General features: G+C 44.3%; 1 protein-coding gene across 1 annotated transcript; it reads right to left on the bottom strand.

Moving 5' to 3' along the window:
* Positions 1-11,631: 11,631 nt before the first annotated feature.
* Positions 11,632-14,606, bottom strand: LOC123829942 (transcription factor SPT20 homolog). Its single transcript, XM_045855858.1, has 2 exons — positions 12,426-14,606; positions 11,632-11,760 (listed from the first exon to the last, which is right to left on the bottom strand). The coding sequence occupies exons 1-2, from the start codon at positions 14,604-14,606 to the stop codon at positions 11,632-11,634; spliced, it is 2,310 nt and encodes a 769-aa protein (XP_045711814.1).
* Positions 14,607-19,475: the final 4,869 nt, after the last annotated feature.

Genomic DNA, 19,475 nt, shown 5'->3' with positions numbered 1-19,475 from the left:
GGAGAAAGAGAAAGCAATATCAGTGTGAGAGAGAAACATCAATAGCTTGTTTCCTGCACATGCTGTGACTACAGATCAAACCTGCAATCTTTTGGTGTACAGAATGATGCCGCAACCTACTGAGCAAACTAGCCAGGGCTGTGTAAAATCTTTTTCTTAGTGTTTTAATGTAAACTTTTCAATTAATAAAAGGAAAAATGAAAAAAGTATCACATCCACAATGTTACCTGTGTAGAACCTGACACCATAGCCTGAACTTTAGCAAACTTAAATGACAATATCTCATACAATTAACTGAGCATGAAAGATGTGAGAAGTTTTATTGAGATCAAGATCTTGGTTTTCCTAATGATCATCTTACTAGAAAATGCTACATCAAGTCCCTCTGAAGATACAATGCCTATAGGATGAGGCATAAAGTAAACATTCTCTATTAACATTTAAAAGAAACTAAATTAAGAGGACTTCGGTAACCAGAGAGGAAGGGGGAGAGGGATAATGGGGGAAAATAGGGGAAGTGCCATCAAGGAACATGTATAAAGGACCCATGGACAAAGCCAAAGGGGGTAAGTTCCAGGGTGGGAGGTGGGGCTGGGTGGGGCAGGGGGCCTGTGGTGGAGTGAAAATGGAGACAACTGTACTTGAACAACAATAAAAACAAACACAGCACTTGAAATTTAACTTATCAATAACGAAGAGAATCAGTATGTTTTTGATACTTTAATACTGCTAAATATTGCACAATTAAATGCACTTAGGAGAGGAAAAAAAGAGAGAGCTTCAGGTGGATACCTGTTAGCTAGATTCCCCACCCCCACCCCCCACTGTGTCCCATTGTTTCCAAGTCACTTAGCAAGGATTTTCCTGACAAGAGTTCACTCCTTAACTACCTGTAAATTGTCCATTCTCACTTCTGAAACCTGATACCCCATTTTCCCCTTTTTCCTTTGTCCAAAATGCCTTATATGCTTTACTGTCTTAGGAATTTTCATGCCTATGTGAATTCCCCATATGTATGTGTTAAACTTTGATTTTTTTCCTGTTTAACAAAACCGTGACCAGTGATTCCAACGTGCAGCCAAGATTGAGAACCAATGAGGCCAGTGCTGTCCAACAGAACTTTCTGGAATGATGGACATGTTCTACCTGTGCTGTCCAGGGTAGGCTGGCCATGAGCCACATGGGGCTCTTGAGCCTTGAAATGTGGCTAATGTCACTGAATTTTAAATTTTAATTTTAAGAAATTTAAATTTAAATGTCAATAGCTTGGGACTCTGCTGTTTATTAGTCACCAAGAGATTTTCTGCAGCAGCATTTGGCAAACTTACTGGGGATCTTGGCAAAAGGCAGATTCTGATTCAGCAGGTCTGAGGTGGGGCCCAAGACTCTGCATTTCTAATAGGCACCCAAGTCCTGCCAAATGTTGCCAGTCAGGGACCACACTTCAGATAGCATGGCTACACATTTTGGTTCTATTTTTTTTAGAGGTAAATTCCAAGTGGGTGCTTTTAGCCATTTTCAAATGTTCTACTCAGTGGAAGTTTTTTCAAAATTTATTTTTAAAATTGAGATAAAATTGACATAGAAAGTGTAAATTTAAGGTATATGTGTCAATTTGATACATTTATATATTGCAGTATGTTTGCCACCATAGTATTAGCTAACACTGCTATCATGTCACATAGCTATCATTTTTTGGGGCTGAGAACATTTAAGATTTAGTCTCTAGCACTTTTGAAGTCTAGAACACAGTATTGTTGACTAGAATCACCATCCTGTGCCTTAGGTCTGCAGGACTGACTTATCTTCCAGTTGCAATAACCTTTGATAACATCTCCTCAGCTCCCCCACCAGAGCAAGACTTGTTTGGGACAGCAGCGGACCTTTCACTTCTCTCCTGTTCGAGTCTGGTCAGCTGCATTTTATCCTCACACCCTAATTCCCTGCACAGGGAATTGCCAGCAACACCTTAAAGACTAGAAAGAGGTAGAACATCCCAGGTAAGTGACATCCTGATCATAACTGTATTTTGTGGAGTGCCTTATTTTTCTTTCACAATTTACTACCTCTTCCAGGAAAAAAAAAGAGCCCCTGTGTGTGTGTGTGTGTGTGTGTGTGTGTGTGTGTGTGTGTGTGGAGAGTGGTAGTCAGTATACATGGTGAATGTTGTTTCGAAAATTTACTAAGTGCTACAGATCAGCATGACTGGAAAAGGCAAGCTCTGCACAGCTTAGGGCATGGAAATGGGGTTCAACATGTATTTGCTAATATTAAACAGTCTTATTTCCTATAGATATTAGAAAATTCCATACAATTATTGCTAAAACTTGATAGTAAGTGAAGATTCCTGATTAGTAAATATAAGAGAAAAGGGGATTTTTAGTGGGTCAGAAACACTAAGTGGTCTTAACTTAGATGGCCTTTTTAAGTCTTAGCAAGTGAAATGGATCTTTTAATGAGAAATAATGGACATGCTCTTTTTTTTTTCCTGCCAAATACTGGTGTGTTCTACATCACCCATACATTGGCCAGCTGCTCCCTTCTTAACAACACTCCAGCCTACAAAACTTGTATTAAGATAAAAGAACCTAATTTTGCACTGTGCATTTCAATTACAATCTGTACGAATTGCAGATGCAGGAGAAAGGAAGGCTGTGAGAAAGGGCAGCCTCCCTCAGCCTGCCTGAGGGGATGAAAGTGAGATTTCCAGAAATTGCCAACATTCACTTTCCTGCTTTCTCCACTTCCTTGACCTCTCCTTCTCACCTGCCCATTCCAGCGTATCTTGTTCCCAACCCATAAACTTTGACATCTTTCAGGACTCAGTCCTAGGCTTCCTATTTTTTATATTTAGCTGTTACGTTGCTCGAAACATACAGGTTTTTGACACTTGTTTTTAGAGATTTTATTTATTTTTATTTTTAGAGAGAGAAGGGAGGGAGAAAGAAACAGGGAGAGAAATATCAATGTGAGATAAATCTACTGCTTGCCTCTTGCATTCCCCTAAGTGGGGACTCGGCCCACCACCCAAGCATGTGCCCTGACCAGGAATCAAACCTGCAACCCCCTGGTTCACAGTCAGTGCTCAACCCACTGAGCCACACCAGCCAAGGATTTGACACTTACTTCTTAAACCATGCCTTCTGTTGTCCCACAATGTCCTAAATCACACATATTCTTAACCAAGTGTATATTTTGTTATCATTATTTGAAAACAAGCCTCGTCAGCTATTATCAAAACAGTATATTTCTCTTTGCACTCTTTATCCTACTAAGATGAGATTGTTAGACTATTTTAATTTCCCTTCCCTCTTCTTGCCCTAGTTGAGGAATTTCAAATGCTATTTCCCTACTGTACCTCCATCCAACAGCTAGGTTTTTCTGAAATAGTTTAATTCTAAATTATTATTAAAATTGCCTCTCCAGCAACCTCTTTTATTTTAAGAATCCTTATCCAGTGCTCATATTACATATTCCAAGATGTTCATTTATGATTGATTTAGATTAACCATGTTACTTATTTTTAGAAATACTATCATTACCCATTTAATTTAAACTTTAGTACTTGAGGCCGCCATTCTTATTCATTTGTTGTTTGCTGAGAATGATTTCTTGAGTATTTTCCTCAACTAGCTCATATGCTTGTTAATTTTTAAAAATTCTTTAAAAACTAAAAAGTTTGAAAAATGGAATTGATTGGGGTGACATTGGTTAATAAAATTACATAGGTTTCAGGTATACAATTCTATAATATTTAAAAAGTTTTTTTTACCCTGATGGATGAATGAAATACTATCTGAGTATGGGATTCTTGGGTTGCAGTTCTTTACTTTCCAGATGTTATTTCCACATCTTCTAGCTACTAGGACTTCTAGTGCTATCTAAGAGAAATGCAATATTCATCTTATGTTTTATTTGTAGGTAGTTTATTCTTTCTGATTGGAAACTTAAGGTTTATTTTTTATTCTTGAGATTTAGAATTTGATCAAAGTATACCCAAGTATGTATATCAGCTATTGCCACAATAATGCTATGTAACAAACTAGCACAAAAGTCTCATTGACATTAAACAATAAGCATTTATTGGTCACTCACACATCTACAAATCTATGCTATGCTTGACTCTGAGATTCAGGTTGGGTCCAGAGCTGCTTGATATAGTTCTCATTATACTCAAGTCAGGCGTCCCAGAAAGCAGAAGTACAGGATGTGAGCCCATTATGCAGGTGTAAATCAAGCTTTTGCTTGTATCATGTCCACAAACAGTCACCTGGCTAACTTAAAGTTAGTGCACACGCCCTGGCTGGTGTGGCTCACTGGATTGAGTGCTGGCCTGTGAACCAAAGGGTCACTGGTTCGATTCCAATTCAGGGCACATGCCTGGGTTGCAGGCCAGGTCCCTAGTAGGGCGTGCGACATGCAACCAAACATTGATGTTTTTCTCCCTCTCTTTCTCCTTCTCTTCCCCTCTCTCTAAAAATAAAAACAGAAGTTAGGATACAGGGAAGTATAACCTGCTAATTCATATTAGACAAAGGGGAGGGAATTGATGATTGTTGAACAGTAATTTTTTTTAAAGATTTTACTTATTTATTTTTATTTTTTTTAAACACTTTTTTTTAAAGATTTTATTTATTTATTTTTAGAGAGGGAAGGTAGGGAGAGAGAGAGAGAGAGAGAGAAACATCAATGTGCGGTTGCTGGGGGTTATGGCCTGCAACCCAGGCATGTACCCTGGCTGGGAATCGAACCTGGGACACTTTGGTTCCCAGCCCGCACTCCATCCATACTTATTTATTTTTAGAGGTGGAAAGAAAGGGAAACATCAATGTGTGGTTGCCTCTTGCACATCCCCTACTGAGGACCTGGCCCACAACCCAGGCATGTGCCCTGACTGGGAATGGAACTGGTGACCTTTTGGTTCTCAGGCTGGTGCTCAATCCACTGAACCACACCAGCCAGAGCTGTTGAACAGTAATTTATTCTATAATGTATTGATTAGCTACTACAATTCTCATCAAACCTACTGGGAACTCAGTGCACTTTTTTAACTATAAACTTGGGTCTTTGTTTTGTTTAAGGAAATTTCTACTTATCACTTGCTTAATCATTCTACTCCTCTCTCAGTTCTTTTTTTATCCTTCTTGATCTCCTATTTTTGCTTGTGAAGTCTCCTAGATCTATCCTCCAAGTTGCTTATCTTTTTTCCCAATGAGTTCCACATTTTTGTAATTTTGAGATATTATGCTTTGAGATATTTTTTTCCCCTTCACCCAGATTACTAACTCTGGCTGCAACTGTAGTAGCCTATTTAGTTCATCTAATGTATTTTAAGTTTGAAAGCATAACATCTAGTTAAAGAAAGTTCATATGTATAGGAAGAGGTGTGCGTGTACAGGGTGACCAACTTAACCTGTTTATCCAGAACTGTCCTGCTTTGAGCACTGAAAGCCCCAAGTCCCTGAAATTTAGCTCCAGGCAAAACGAAATAGTTGGTCACTCTGATGCTATATTTGAATCTCTTTAAATCCTAGCTTTATTTTTTAAGTTATCTGTCTCCTCTATTAATTCTGTTTTGCTGGGTGCCTGTCCTGTTTCTGTTTGATCTTCTCCCTTCTGGCTGCTGGGAATTCTTAGATGTTTTGTTATTTTTCTTTATCAGCTATGAGACCATGTGGATCTTGCCTGTCACACTTGGAATGAATGTAGTCATCAGCTTTATTGGGGGGAAGGAGAACTTGCAAGGCCAGGGCAGCAAGAGAAGGGAAGGTAGGGTCTGCTTCCTCCCAACGTCCATTAGAAAGGAGTGCCAGCGCCGCCTCCCCCTCCTGGATGCATAGTGTGGGCCTCTGTTCCAGCACAGGGACCTGCACCCTCATTGCTCTCCTTTTACAGGATGAGCATGAGAAAACAACCTTAGCAGTGAAGGGGCATGCAAAGTGCTCGGGTGCCAGGCACTCTGGAGTTAGGCTCTAGCTATTTAAAGAAATCATTTGGGAATTCCAGCTGCCAGCAGATGAACTCCATTGGGAGACAGTTCTCCATGGTTTTGTCTTGTTTCTGCACATCTTTTGAACAAAGACTTTCATAGCTTTTATTTTAGACTAACTTTCTAAGGAAGTTTGTATAGTGAAGAGCTTTAGGAGATAGAGACAGTGTGACCCTGTGGAGCCAAAGATAAAATTGCTTGTTAATGAGTGTAATAAAGATAGTATCTGCCTCTAGAGCAAAACTTGGGCAGGTTTACTTGTATCCCCCCTTAAGATATTGGAATTTCCTAAGCGTGGGCTCCTCCCCTGTGGCACACATTCACTTGGGCCCACCTCTGTGTTGCCCCCATGGGACTTAGGGGCAGAAGGGAACCAGGGCAAACATGAAGTTCATACTGCCTGTTGTGCTATGAGTAATAAAGTCACTTGTCTCTGACCCAATATTCTTGTATCTTCTGTCAGCATCCGTGAAATTGAGGCAGACTAATCTGTTAGCTTGCAAGCAGGGAAAGTCTTATACCTTCCACAGTTTCATGACAAAGCCCATTAGAAGTGATGTGCCCTCTGTCAAAAATCTGAGTTCAGTGGAAGCCCCCCCTCCATACTCTGCTCTGTCCAGCAAGCCAGAATGAGGCTACTGTAGATAATTCTGCTTATTTTAATACAGTGGATAACTGGCAACTACACGGTGTTCAATACTCCCTAATGTCCCTATGGAGGAAGTCCCAATCTATAGAAGAGTTCTTTTCTAAGGATTTAGTTATATGTATTTTTCTATGGCAATAACTTTAAAGGCAGCAGTCAGACCTAACCCTCGTTATTCTTAGACTAGCTCTCAAAACGTATTAAGCAGCTTTAGTTTAGTGGTTAAAACCGTGGGTTCTGGAGCCAGACTATCTAGAGATTCAGATCCTTTCCCCTCCATGAGCCAGATGTGTTGACCTTTGACGAGTTATATTAATCTCTCAGTTTCCTCACTTGAAAATGGAGTTAACAACACTAATCACCAATAAGGTTATTTTAAGGACTGAATGAATAATGCACACCTCATATGCAACTCCTTTACAGCCTGCTGTGATAACCATTCTATAATCTGGCACCTTACATACAATTCAAGCGAACTTGATCATCACCCATAGTCTTACTCATATAACATATACTGTTGGAGATGATGCTTATTACATATTTCTGTGTCCAGGGAGGGGCTTCCATTACAGTAATTAAGATTTATTTATGAGAGAGGGGAAGGGAGGGAGAAAGAGAGGGAGAGAAACATCGATGTGTGAGAGAAACAGTGATCAGTTGCCTCTTGTATTCCCTTGACTGGGGACTCGGTCCACAACCCAGGCATGTGCTCTGACTGGGAATCGAACCGGTAGCCCTTTGGTTTGCAGGCTGGCACTCAATCCACTGAGCCACAACAGCTGGGTCAGAGCAAGTACTCTTAACCCGAGGTCCATGGATACTTTTAGGACATCCACAGACCTTAAATCTTTATTTTTTTCTGATGTCTAACTAAAGCGTAATATTTCCTACAAATATGAATATAGATAACAAACCACAGTAGTATTAACAATGTCTATGAACTTGTATTAAAGAGAAATCACAGATGTTTCTTCTTTAAAAAAGATTTTATTTGTTTACTTTTTAGAGAGAGGGAAAGGGAGAGAGAGAGGGAGAGAAATATCAATGTGAGATAAATCAACTGGTTGCTTCTCACATACCCCCAAGTGGGAAACCTGGCCTGCAAGCCAGGCATGTGCTCTGACTGGGAATAGAACCTGCGACCTTTTCGTTCCCAGGCTGGTGCTCAATCCACTTGAGCCACACTAGCCAGGGCAGAAATCACAGATATTTTCACATGACATTTCACTGGTTGCAAACATCTGAAAACATCATTTACATTCATCACTACTTTGAAATTATAATACTTATTAGTCCTGCCACTAAATATTATTGTTGTTATTATTTTTTAAATTTTCTTTTCCCTTTTTTTTTAAAGATTTGATTTATTTATTTTTAGAGAGGGAAGGGAGGGAGAAAGAGAGAGAGAGAAACATCAATGTGTGGTAGCTGGGGGCCGTGGCCTGCAACCCAGGCATGTGCCCTGACTGGGAATCGAACCTGCGAAGCTTTGGTTCACAGCCCACACTCAGTCCACTGAGCTATGCCAGCCAGGGCTAAATCTTATTTAACGCATTAACAAAAAGCACATATGGCTTATCATAAATTTATTTATTTATGCTTTCAGGGTTGTATTTTAGTGTAACTGGCTTCCTCTGTAATGCCATATATAATTTATTTTATGCACATGAAAAGATTATTCTAAGAACAGATCTGTAAGCTTCACCAAACACCAAAGGGGCTTATTGCCTAATCCCCAGTGGTCAAGTAGTTCTTTGGTAGAATAAAATTGGCCTTGCTCTGGCCACTCAACTTTCCCCAGTGACAGGGCCAGATCTATCCGGAAGGGTCTGCAGTTCTCCAGCCCTGCCTGTGAGTGAGTGGAAGAATCTCCCTAATAACATGGTGCAGTATTGGGGAACCTACTTGGTCCAGTGCAGATCTAAATTATGTCCTTGGATATATGAACATTACCTATAAAGAGAATATATTGATGTCCAGATGTCTGACTCCTGAATCGTTCTCTTTCAAGTGGTTCCAGATTACAGCAGAGATGGCAGTTATTAGGTCCTGTCCAACAGCAACAGACTAAGTGACAGATTGTAATCTGTCACTTCAACCATGTGTCTTAGGGTCTCTCTAGCCATATGGTGGGCCCACTATGGGTGGGTCTGTGTCTTGCCCTCCCTGAGGCAGTGAAGAGCGCAGTGTGGAAAAAGGCAGTGTCTCTGGCCCCCAGCAGTTTGGGTCCAAATCTGAGTTCTGATACTTCATAAATGGGTGACCTTGGGCAAATTACTTGAGCTCCTAATGCCTTGTTTTCTCATCCATAATTGCACTTTCCTTGCATGGTCTAGGCAAGGGCTGAGTGAATTAAAATGTGACATAAAATGGTGCCTAGCATGCAATGAGAACAGGAGGAAAAATCCTGTATTTTATAGCCTAGGTATTTTTCAAAATGCAATGGAAGCAGATAAGTATATTTTCCCGGCAGATAAAAGCCTGAAGTCCTGGACATGGATTATTTTATTAGATTTCATGGAAAAAGATTTAACTCACTGAAACACTACTAAGTTTCTGCCAAGGTTCTCCTGTCCCTCACCAGGAAGAATAAACTCAGCTTTCTCTAAGGAACAGGTGGTCATGGTATTTTCAGGGGACAGCACATGGCATAAACCAAAGAAAATACTGGAATCAGTAGGAAGGTGGGGCATGTGAGAATGGGACCCTGCAAACAGTCTGTCCAGCAAGGAACCTACCATGTTTCTGTTGTTTTTTAGATATAAACAAATTTCCTATGAGAATTGTGTATTTCCCCCAAATTTTCTCAAGACAAATCTGAAATAAATAATAGATTTTTCATTTCTTATCATTCATAAATAAGTACAAATTCTCTATGCAGATACACATATTTGGACCTCATGGGGTGGGCAATATACTTTTCTGTCTGGATTCTTGTTTCTATTATCACCCTGGTCTGAGTTCTGACCTCAGATTTCTGGCATGGTGATAGCCACTAAAGTCTGGAACCTTCTGGTATTTGGCATTCTCTCTATTCTGCAATCATCTTTATATGTGTAACATTCATTATTCCAGTGAGTCTTTATCATAGCGGGAATCTAGCTTAACTTGCTGAAGTATAAAATTATGTAAGTTTTTATAAGATCTATATTCTAAAAAGCTATGTTACTTTTCTTTGGTATCTGTATTCTCTCCATCCCACTGCAGGCCAAACACACTGCCAGAAACATGGGAGTCTTTCCTACATGGCTGTTTGAATCAGTATATTCTCTGGGGTTTTACTTCAAGGGAGATATTCTCTCCTCTTCATTAGTATGACAGTTGCATTAAGTACCAACTCTGGTGGGAATCATTAGAAAGATATAAAAAGACACCACAAAAGGTTATTGGAAACAAAGCTAACTTTATTTGCTTGCCAGGGAAGGGAGTGCTACATCACTCTAGAACAAGGTCAGTAAAACAGAGGAAGTACATCAAATCTGGCTAGAATCTGAGTTCAGGTCTCTGGTTGGTTCCCAAGGCCGAGAGTGGACGCTTCTTTGCAATTGAACATTGCACCGGTTCCCTTCGTGAAAGTGCGGGGACCATTCCCAAGAGGTCCAAGTGGGTGACGGAGGCTCAGCCAAGCGCAGTGGTCCTCAGATGGCATACGTGAGCAGTTTGTTTGAACGCATCACAAGTCTTGCCTTAATGGAATCAGCAGCACAGGAGGACAGCTGACTTCATCAAGTAAGACTCACTGGTCACCTGTCCCTTCACTCATCTCTTTTGGAACTGCCAGACCAAAGTTCCCTTTTTTCTTAGGGCAAAAGGCATAGAAACATACATATGTACTCAGAAAAACAAATCTTATGTAGACAGGGTGCCCTTTAAAACCGTAACAGAGCAAAATATGAGATACAAAAACAAATCACCTGTACAGAAAAGCTCATAGCAACATTACACACAACAACTAATAGGTAGGAGCGACTAAAATGCACACTCATGGAGATTTAATAAACAAATGTGGTACATTCAAACAATGGGATATCACTCAGACATAAAAAGGAATCAAGTACTGATACATGTTACAACACAGATGAACCTCAAAAACATCATGCCAAGGAAAACAGGCCAGACAGAAACGGCCACATACTGTGTGATTCCATCAGTGTCTAGAACAGGGAAGCCCATCCAGAAAAAGGCCAACGGGTGGCTTTGGGGGCTGGGGAAGGGCAGGATGGGAACCACAAACTAAAGGGCTTCAGAGATTTCTCTGGGGGTGATGAGGTGTTTTTGGAACAGAGATGGTGGCGACACAACACTCTAAAGGAGTAAGTGCCACTGAGTCGTACACCTTGCCTGGGCTGTTTCTTATGCCCATCACATCTCAATAAAAAGAGGGGAAAAGAAAGCAGAAAAGTCCAGGGACCTTCGGCAGCCCATGACACACCCCAGAAGGAGAGAGGAGCTCAGGGAGCCAGGCTACAGTCAGCTGGCAGGCAGTAAGCCAGGGAAAGGGAAGGGGTGGGGTTCTGCTTTCAGAATCTAACCAGGCTGCAAACACTTGAAAGACAGACAAATAAAACTCATTTCCAAACGTTTTAGCTGTTTACCTTTCGACAAATAAGCTAGAGTTCGAACAGTAGAAACGGTCACATAACGAGAGAACACAAGACATCCCAGAAGTGCCTCTTCCAGTCCTTCTGTGCCGCCTGGGACCATGGCCCTGGCCGCAGGTCCGCCTGGAGCCGCTCTGCACACTGCGAGGTCTCCCAGGTCCTCACTGCAGGTGTGAAAAGCATAGTGTTTCCCAGTTTTAGCATTTGTCCAAACAATTTTTAAAAATTGATTCTCATACACTGCCTAAAACCTCCTGACCTAAATAATCAAATACCAAAAGGACCTTCTTCTCCAAGATGTTTCCAATATTTCACAGGCCACTCCAGCATATGTCATGTAGTGGGAAACCATTGAAAAGGCTGGGACCCTCCTGCCGCATGCTAACATGGGTGACCTAGAGGGTGTCACGCTGAGTGACAGAGGCCAGCCCCAAACTGACCACGACTGCATCACTGCACTCACACCAAGTGCCTAAAGCAGTCCGACTCAGAGGAGCAGAAAGGAGCCCGCTGCCTGCCAGGCTCTGGGGGAAGAGCGACATGGGCAGCTGGTGCTCACCCAGTGCAGCTTCTCTGTTGCCAGATGAAGACAGCTCTGGAGACCTGGTGTACACCACGCAACTCGAAAGAGGCTAAGATGGTGCATTTTCTGTGATGTGCTCATTTAACTCGGCAAAAGTTTTAAAAACCATATTCACCTTGCTAAATTAATGTAATTTTAACTTGATCGGTATTGCAGATTTATTGTTTCAGAGAAACTATAGGCTTCAGGAGTTTCAGCTGAGCCTACTGTGGATTTGATACACTTTGGAACACTAAAATAGAACTCACTACGTTAACAACAGCAACCAAAACAATAGCATAAGCCAAACCATCTCAGGTTATTAAACACCTTCTTGTCTCTACGTACAATCATGGGGTTGTGCTTCTGAATAAAGTTTACACGTCTAACGACTGAAGTACTGACACATCAAAATAATGCAGAATGAAGTAAAAACTCTATTGCTTTGGGTCGATGCTCTCGTGTTTTGCAAAAGAGAGGACCCAATGCAAGACTCAGGATTTGGGAGGGCGGGGCAGGCCTCCATTCTGTTTGCCTTTGCCCTGGCCTGCTACCTGCGGGCACCCACCCTGCTGAGCTGTTTGGGGGTGCTGCTGCCACTGGGGATGGCAAGACTCTGAACCTTACCTGCTGGGGCTGCGGCTGCTGTGGGAAGGCAGTGGAGAGCTGGACCACGTGTTTTGGGCGGCTCTGCCCAGGTCCTGTCTGGGCAGAGGCAGGCTGAGGCTGCACCATGATCTGGGGCTGCAGAACACTTCCGACCTCATTGCGGCTAATGACAGCAGCTTGCTGAGCAGAAAAGGCTGTTTGTTGACTGGCCGAACCTTGTGCAATTGAACCCTGCAACATGCGCTGCTGAAGAGTAGTGGGGGGCTGCTGAAGCTGTGGTACTGGAAACATCTGGCAAAACAGCTGCTGTGGTTGTTGGGTTTTCCAAATGTCGACACCTTCTGGAACCCAGAGAACACCTATAGGCCTAAATCTTGAAAAATCTCCTAAATTATGCTGAACACCTCCCTGAGAAAGAGCCTGTGGCACAGCGGGTTGCATATTTGGTAACTGATCTCTTGAGGGCAGGCCGCTGATCTTAACTGGTTCAGGAGCCCTGGCCCTAGCAACAGACGCCCTCCCAGGAATGGACCTTCTCACCACAATCTGGGCTTCAGGAACAGGGCCTGCCACTTTGACGGTGTTGGAGCCAGCAGACTTGGCCTTGACATGACTGGCCAGAATTGTTTCTGCTGAGTTGGCAGCACACAGGGAGGCTGCAGGAAGTGTGCTAACATGGTTCGCTTCCACAGAGGGTTTCTGGGGAAGACTTGGTGACTTTGAAGCAGGGACAGGAGATGGCATTTTAAGAAGGCGAATGCGGCTTGCCTGCTGAGGAGTCAAACTGATATTACCTGAGGAACTATTTCCTGAGCTGGAGAGAAGGCTGATGGGTGGAGGGGTGTGCTGGACTCCCTCCCCAGGTACTGAAGACTGAACTGCCAAGGCCAGAGGCTGTGCTGCTTCTTTCTGCACAGAAAGCTGGCTGAGAGGAGCTGAGTCGCTGGAGCCCTGTGACACCTGAAAGGCACATTCAGGGCTCAGGGGCTCCAGTTCCTCAAACAGACTTTCTAATTCTCCAGTGTCAATGCTTGACTCAGGCATCAAACTATAGCAATGGTCCTCTCTGCAGGAGTGACGGGGAGACACTGGTCCCCCGCATCTGGCTTTTTTAGGTGCACTTTCTATTCCAGAGATAAATGGATCATTAAGAGACTTCATGAAGGTCAGCTCTGTTGTCTGGGACTGATCACCAGCTTCACATCCAAATAGAGAAATATCATCATTTACCCCATAGGTTGGCCAGTCTGCTAGTGGTGAGTCATCGTATTTGACAGACCTCTCCTCTCTAGCATATTTCTCTACATCCACCTCAAAAGGGACTGCCAAGTCACAGGGTCTCTGGTTCCACATATCCACACAATTTCCTGCTTTGGAAATTTTGAGGTCATTTTGCTCAGCTGCTGGACTTGCCTTGCTTTTTTCGTGAAGGTCTGGACTATAAGACGGCTCCTGCGGGTCATTCGGGCAGGCTGTGGGGTACCTCTTGAAGTTCCTTCTCATGGCGGGAGTGTTCATCTTTTGCCTGTTATAGAGCAGCCTGTTTGCAGTGCAGGCTACTGATGCAGAAGGGTCAAGACACAGGGGTTCAGCTGTAGCTAAGATCAGCTGGCTCTCAAGTTTGTCTTCCTGGGTCCGTTCCTGGTTATCGCTGGTTATGGACTCTACATCGCAGGCTAATGTCTGCATCGTTGGGCGTAGGAGGACATGCCTGCTTTGGTAACCAGGGGGCTCTGCATTACCGCCCTGCCTATAGTCCCGTACTTCTGCTATGACACACCCACTGTGAAACATGTTCAGTTCGGACTTTTCCAGGAGATCCACCAATGCAGGAGGCAATTTCTCTGCACCCAGGTATTCTAGAAATGTCCTTACTTTGTAAGGCAGTCGAATGGTCTCTGAATGTGATTCACTTGGTCCCTTGAGCACCAGCGAATAGCCCTGCTTTCCTGGGTACAGGTTGACCACCAAATGGGACAAGGACTCCCTCTGAACAAGCTTTTCTAACAAGTTCACATTGCTTATTAATTCCTCCGTAACCTCGGGCTCTTTTCCACATTCTTCGACATATAGGTCATACAGTCTTTCAGAGAGAGATTTTCCCCCACTAGATGACTGTTTACGTTTACGGAGTCTCTGCCATATACTTTCAATGACAGACTCCGCACGATCCAAAGCTCGTTCTAAAGCTTTTTCCATTGTGGTATAAAATGGCGGCCCTAAAAGGATAAAAAAATGTAAGGGCGCTGATGCACGGAATGACTACTATGTCTTTAATATCAATGTATCCTTTTGCAAAAGCCACGTCTCTACTGTGGAACCACCAGACTTACTGCAAATGGACACTGAAAAACCTGCCACCCCGAAAGTACTCCATAAAATACTTACGATTTGGGGGTCGCCCATACACGCAGGGGTCCTGCAGAAGCCGCCGTCTGGCAGTGCCTGCCTCGAGGACTGCAGGCTGAGCCGGATTCTCCCAGCCACCTGTGCGAAGGTGTGCTCTGGCGCACTCTACTGCAGTGGCGGTTCACACCACCCTTCATCCCATTGTCGCCTGCTGCCACCTCTAGGGGGCGCGAGGCCCTTTTGTGAGGACCTCACTTTCCACACTTCCTGTTCTGGTGCCCACACTTTTGCCGGAGAGCAGGACCAGGAAGGGTCTTTTGTTTGACTTTACCACTAAAAGCATGCACACCGAGTCAGAAGCCACCAACAAAAAAAATGCATCCTGGTTTGGTACGGCTTTGCTACACACTAATTTGTTCTGGAATGCAACTGCTGGGAGAGTCGGGGAAAGTGGTCGTCTCTTTTCTCCGCGAGACCTCCATCAGGGATGGTTGGCGGTTCTTGGACTTGTCATTAGTGGCAGGGCTGCTCCTAGAGCCCACCAGCTGAACAAACTCCGAAGTGTCCACATGTGTGGCATTTGCGTATGTGGAGGCTTTGGTGCGGGCATTGGAATTCTTCATTGACTCTTCCAGGAATGTCCTGCCCACTGGTTTTCAGAGACTCGTACATGTGCAGGGAGCACGGTGTTCTTACACATAAGTACTGACCTTTTATCTCCCTGTGTGTTACATAAGGGCATCTTGTAATTTGTTACACAGTGCGGGGTAGGTAAACCATATTGTCTATGAATTACAGTTCAGGATGAAACTATTTAATTAGAAGGTGATTTGCATCTGAAGGGGTTGAGAACTATTGTTCCAGGCGATGGCAGCAAAGTTAATTGAATACTGGAACTCTAGACCATAGCTACGGTCCTATGACGGATTTGGACTGAGACGGAGTCTTAGATACTTTATGGGACATTGATTCCCATCACTTCTGTTATTGCTTTGAAGCCTGCCAGCCTTTTTGGACAGGTTTTCAAGAGAATCTCTTGATGTCGAGAGGGAGACCTAATGATGAAATGATGTTTGTAGTGACGTCTCACAAATGAGAAGAGGTCAAGACAATGTGGTGAAACTCCTGAATTACAGACTGGTATAACATAAATGTGCTTCTTTAACTGATAGCAATTATGATAAGTATACACATAGTAGATGCAGTTTATTGCACTAGGATTAAAATCTCCTTGACTAGGTGTTCCTTAAAGACGACCCTGGTCTGGGACACAACAAGAGCAGTTTTCTCCTGGCCTATGAATTGTCTTAGAGCAAATGTACCCTTGTGGAGCGCCACAAGGGGGCACTAACCTAAATCGGTTTAGTTTCTGAACTCTTCTCAACATCTTTCCCTGTCTCTCTTTCTTCCCCTCCACCTGCCCCAATTTAGGCGAAGCAGAAGACTGGATAGCTAAGTCTATTTTGCCATCCAATAATCAAAGTATCTGGCTTTAATAAAGCCCGAGTTAATGAGGTGAACATGAGCTCTGACTGTCACTCAAAGCACTGCCTTATTCTTCCCACTTGAACACGTGAACTTAGCTGCCAACCAGACTTGCAGGCTTGTCACCCACCAGGATCCTGTTTGCCTTCTGTCCCCAGGAGTTTGCTGAGTGTTGGGTCTGAGAAAGGGTCAGTCTAGTAACAGTGGTCTGTGAGGTGGAGAAGCTAATTAGGAGGGCAAAGCTCTGCTTTCTTGTTGCTCGGAAGTAGGCATTTTGTTGGATGAGAAGTGGCACAGGGGACCTGTGTTTGAGTCAGGTTATCCTCCTAAAAGGGAAAGAAGCCCACAACTTCTGCCTGCTGCTCCTGGCCTGCAGACTAGACTTTCTGGCTCCTGAGCATGGCACAGGAGGAAAGCCGGGCAGGGCTGGGGCTTGTGGGGGCCTGGGGCACCAGCATGAAGGAGGCACCCACTGTCCGGGTCAGGCAGGTCCCACCAGGGTCAGGGCCTTCCATGCCTCACTTGCCACCCTTGCCCCAGCCCTGCCAAGGGTTCCTCCCCACCTGGTCCCTGCCTCCTGCCCAGCCTCATCTCTCTGTCTCCTCTGTTTCATGTGTCTAAGCTCTGAACATGGTCACCATGCCGCAGATGGGCCAACACTTGCAGGGTTCTGTGCCCTTGCAAAAGGCTGTTTCCTCTGCTGAGAGGCCCCTCTCTGCTCAGTCACCTGCTGATCCCCACCTTCCACCTCAAACAGCGCTTCCTGACCACCAAGGAGCACACCTCCTCCTCTCTGCTGCCCCGCCAACGCGCACCTACCACATGCCTTATCACAGCCGGGCTCCCACAGGAGAGGCATTGAGTGTTTGCACGGTTTCCCACACACAGCCTCTGGATTTTCTGAGGGCAGAGATGATGTCTCTTCCCTGTCTGCTTGGTCACCGACTTGGTCATTATGTGGCACAGGGTCGGCACTACAGAATGAAGGAATAGGGGACTCCACATTCTACTTACCTCAACTCAAGACTCATAAAAACCTTGCGAAGTAAATGTTTCATCATCTTTTTAGAGATGAAAAAAGTACCCAGTGCTGGGGATTCTGACTCTGGTGCCACACTGTGCGGGGGTTTCTGCACATGGCACCAGTGGCATTTGCTGGTGGGAGGGCGTCCTGTGCGCTGTAGGATGTTCAGCAGCATCCTGGCCTCACCCCCTAAACGCCAATGGCACCCATCCCCACTTGTGATCACCCAAGTGGCTCCTGAGATTGCCAATGTCCCTGGGGCAAATTGCACCCTGGCTGAGAGCCACCCCACCACCCTGCCCTGCAAAGCAAGAGAGTGAGTGTCCCAGATGCAGCTCTGATCGGCTGTCCCGGGTGTGTGATCCTTAGTAGACAGGTGTGTCTGCCCACTGTGCTGTGGGAGGGCCTAGCTCTCCAGTTGTTACCCTGACTGTGTCGCAGGTTGGGCTTCCTCAGAGGCCCACCCCAGTAAAGGGATGTCAGTGTGAGTCATTGGGGATGTCCTGTGGAGCAGCCCTGCTGAGGGAAAGGGGAGCTGAGTCAGGGCTGGGAGAGAGGACAGTCACAGGCATGTTCAGGGTCAGGAGGCTGCTGTGGACAACTGGTTCCTGCTGGGGGCCTCTGGGAGACAGTCCAGAACAGGCCTTGGGTTGCATTAGCCCAGAGGCAGCAAAGCTCAGGTGTTTACTCCTTCACTCCTCTCTCATGGGCCAAGGACAGTCCTGGGGTCATTGCTCCCTGTCACTCTATGTTGCCATATACAAGAGCCACCTGTGTGGATGTGGCCCGACAGTGCCCTCACAGAGAGAGTCCCTAGGGCCCACAGTCAGACTGCCTGTGTGTGTAGAGCAGCAAGTGCAGGAGGAGATGGGCAGGGCACCTGCTGCACCTGTGACTGCAGCTAAGTGGGAGAAGTGGGCCATTCAGTCCTAAGGATGTAGAGAAATGGGCCTTGCACCATACCTCAGGTCATGCAGAAGTGAAACTGTCCTTCATCCCAGTGAAACGGGAAACTGCATGTGCTTTTTTTGTCAGCTATGAAAGCCAACACAGCCCACAATGGAGGCTGTGGCCCACACCTTACTTCCCCCCTGGAGGACCCCAAGGTCACCTGGGCTACAGGTGCCCTGGATGAGCCTGTGGACGTGGCTGTGCATGTATGTGTGTGCATGAGTTTGCCTGGCATGCTCTTCATGGCTCAGCCATTCCCTTTGCTTGAGCTCCCTAATGCCACAAGATGAGGGCTTAAAAAAAATTACTCTGTGCACCATTCTTGGAGCCTTCCAAGCATGTTAACCAGCATGCTGTCTGATTTGAAGGGTTCCAACTCCTGCCTTTCCCGACAGCAGCTTGATATAGATGCACATGCATAGAAAACTCATGGGCAGACTAAACTGCACTGGAGGAAGAAGTGAATTGAATTAATTTCAAGATAATTAACCTTCTTTGCAATAGTAAACTGTGTTGCTCCATATTTATTGAGGTCAAGCATGAAATTTTTAATTAAATGTAATATGCATAGAGTCTAATTTACCTTTTCCAGTGTACAGTTCTATGAGTTTTGAAAAATGTTGTCAATTGCATTGTCACCACTACAGTCAATATATAGAACTGTTGCTCTGAGTGGTGTGGCTCAGTTTGGTTTAGTGTTATCCTGCAAACTGGAAGGTCACCGATTCGGTTTCCAGTCAGAGCACATGCCTATGTTGGGGGCTAGGTCCCCAGTTGGGGGTGTGAGACAGGCAACTGGTGCCTATGTGAATTGGTGTTTCTCTTCCTCTCTTTCTTCCTCCCTTCCCCTTTGTGTAAAAATAAATAAAATATTTAAAAGAAGATATAGAACTGTTCCCTCATGCACAAAATGCCCTTATACTTATTTGCCATCAATTTCTTATCCCCCAATTCCTGGGCAACTATTGATATTGATTTGTTTTATATGCCTATAAATGACCTTTTCCAGAATGTCATATAAATGGAATTGTAAATCATATAGTTTTTGTGACTAGATTCCATCACACACATACATGTAAGATTCATCCATGTTCTTTCATATGTAATTAGTTTTTCCTTTTCATTGCTGTCTAGTATTCCATTTTTTGATGTAGCAGAATCTGTTCATTTAGCAGCTGAAAGATATTTGGATTGTTTCCAGTTTTAGGTGATTATGAACAAAGTTGATGTAAACATTTGTAAACAAGATTTTCTGTCTA

The sequence above is a fragment of the Phyllostomus hastatus genome, unplaced genomic scaffold, assembly GCF_019186645.2.
Source record: "Phyllostomus hastatus isolate PE091 unplaced genomic scaffold, TTU_PhHast_1.1 phas_scaffold_12, whole genome shotgun sequence".
Lineage (NCBI taxonomy): Eukaryota > Metazoa > Chordata > Mammalia > Chiroptera > Phyllostomidae > Phyllostomus > Phyllostomus hastatus.
Note: the sequence above shows the minus strand (reverse complement) of the source record. Positions and strands in the feature narration are given on the sequence as shown.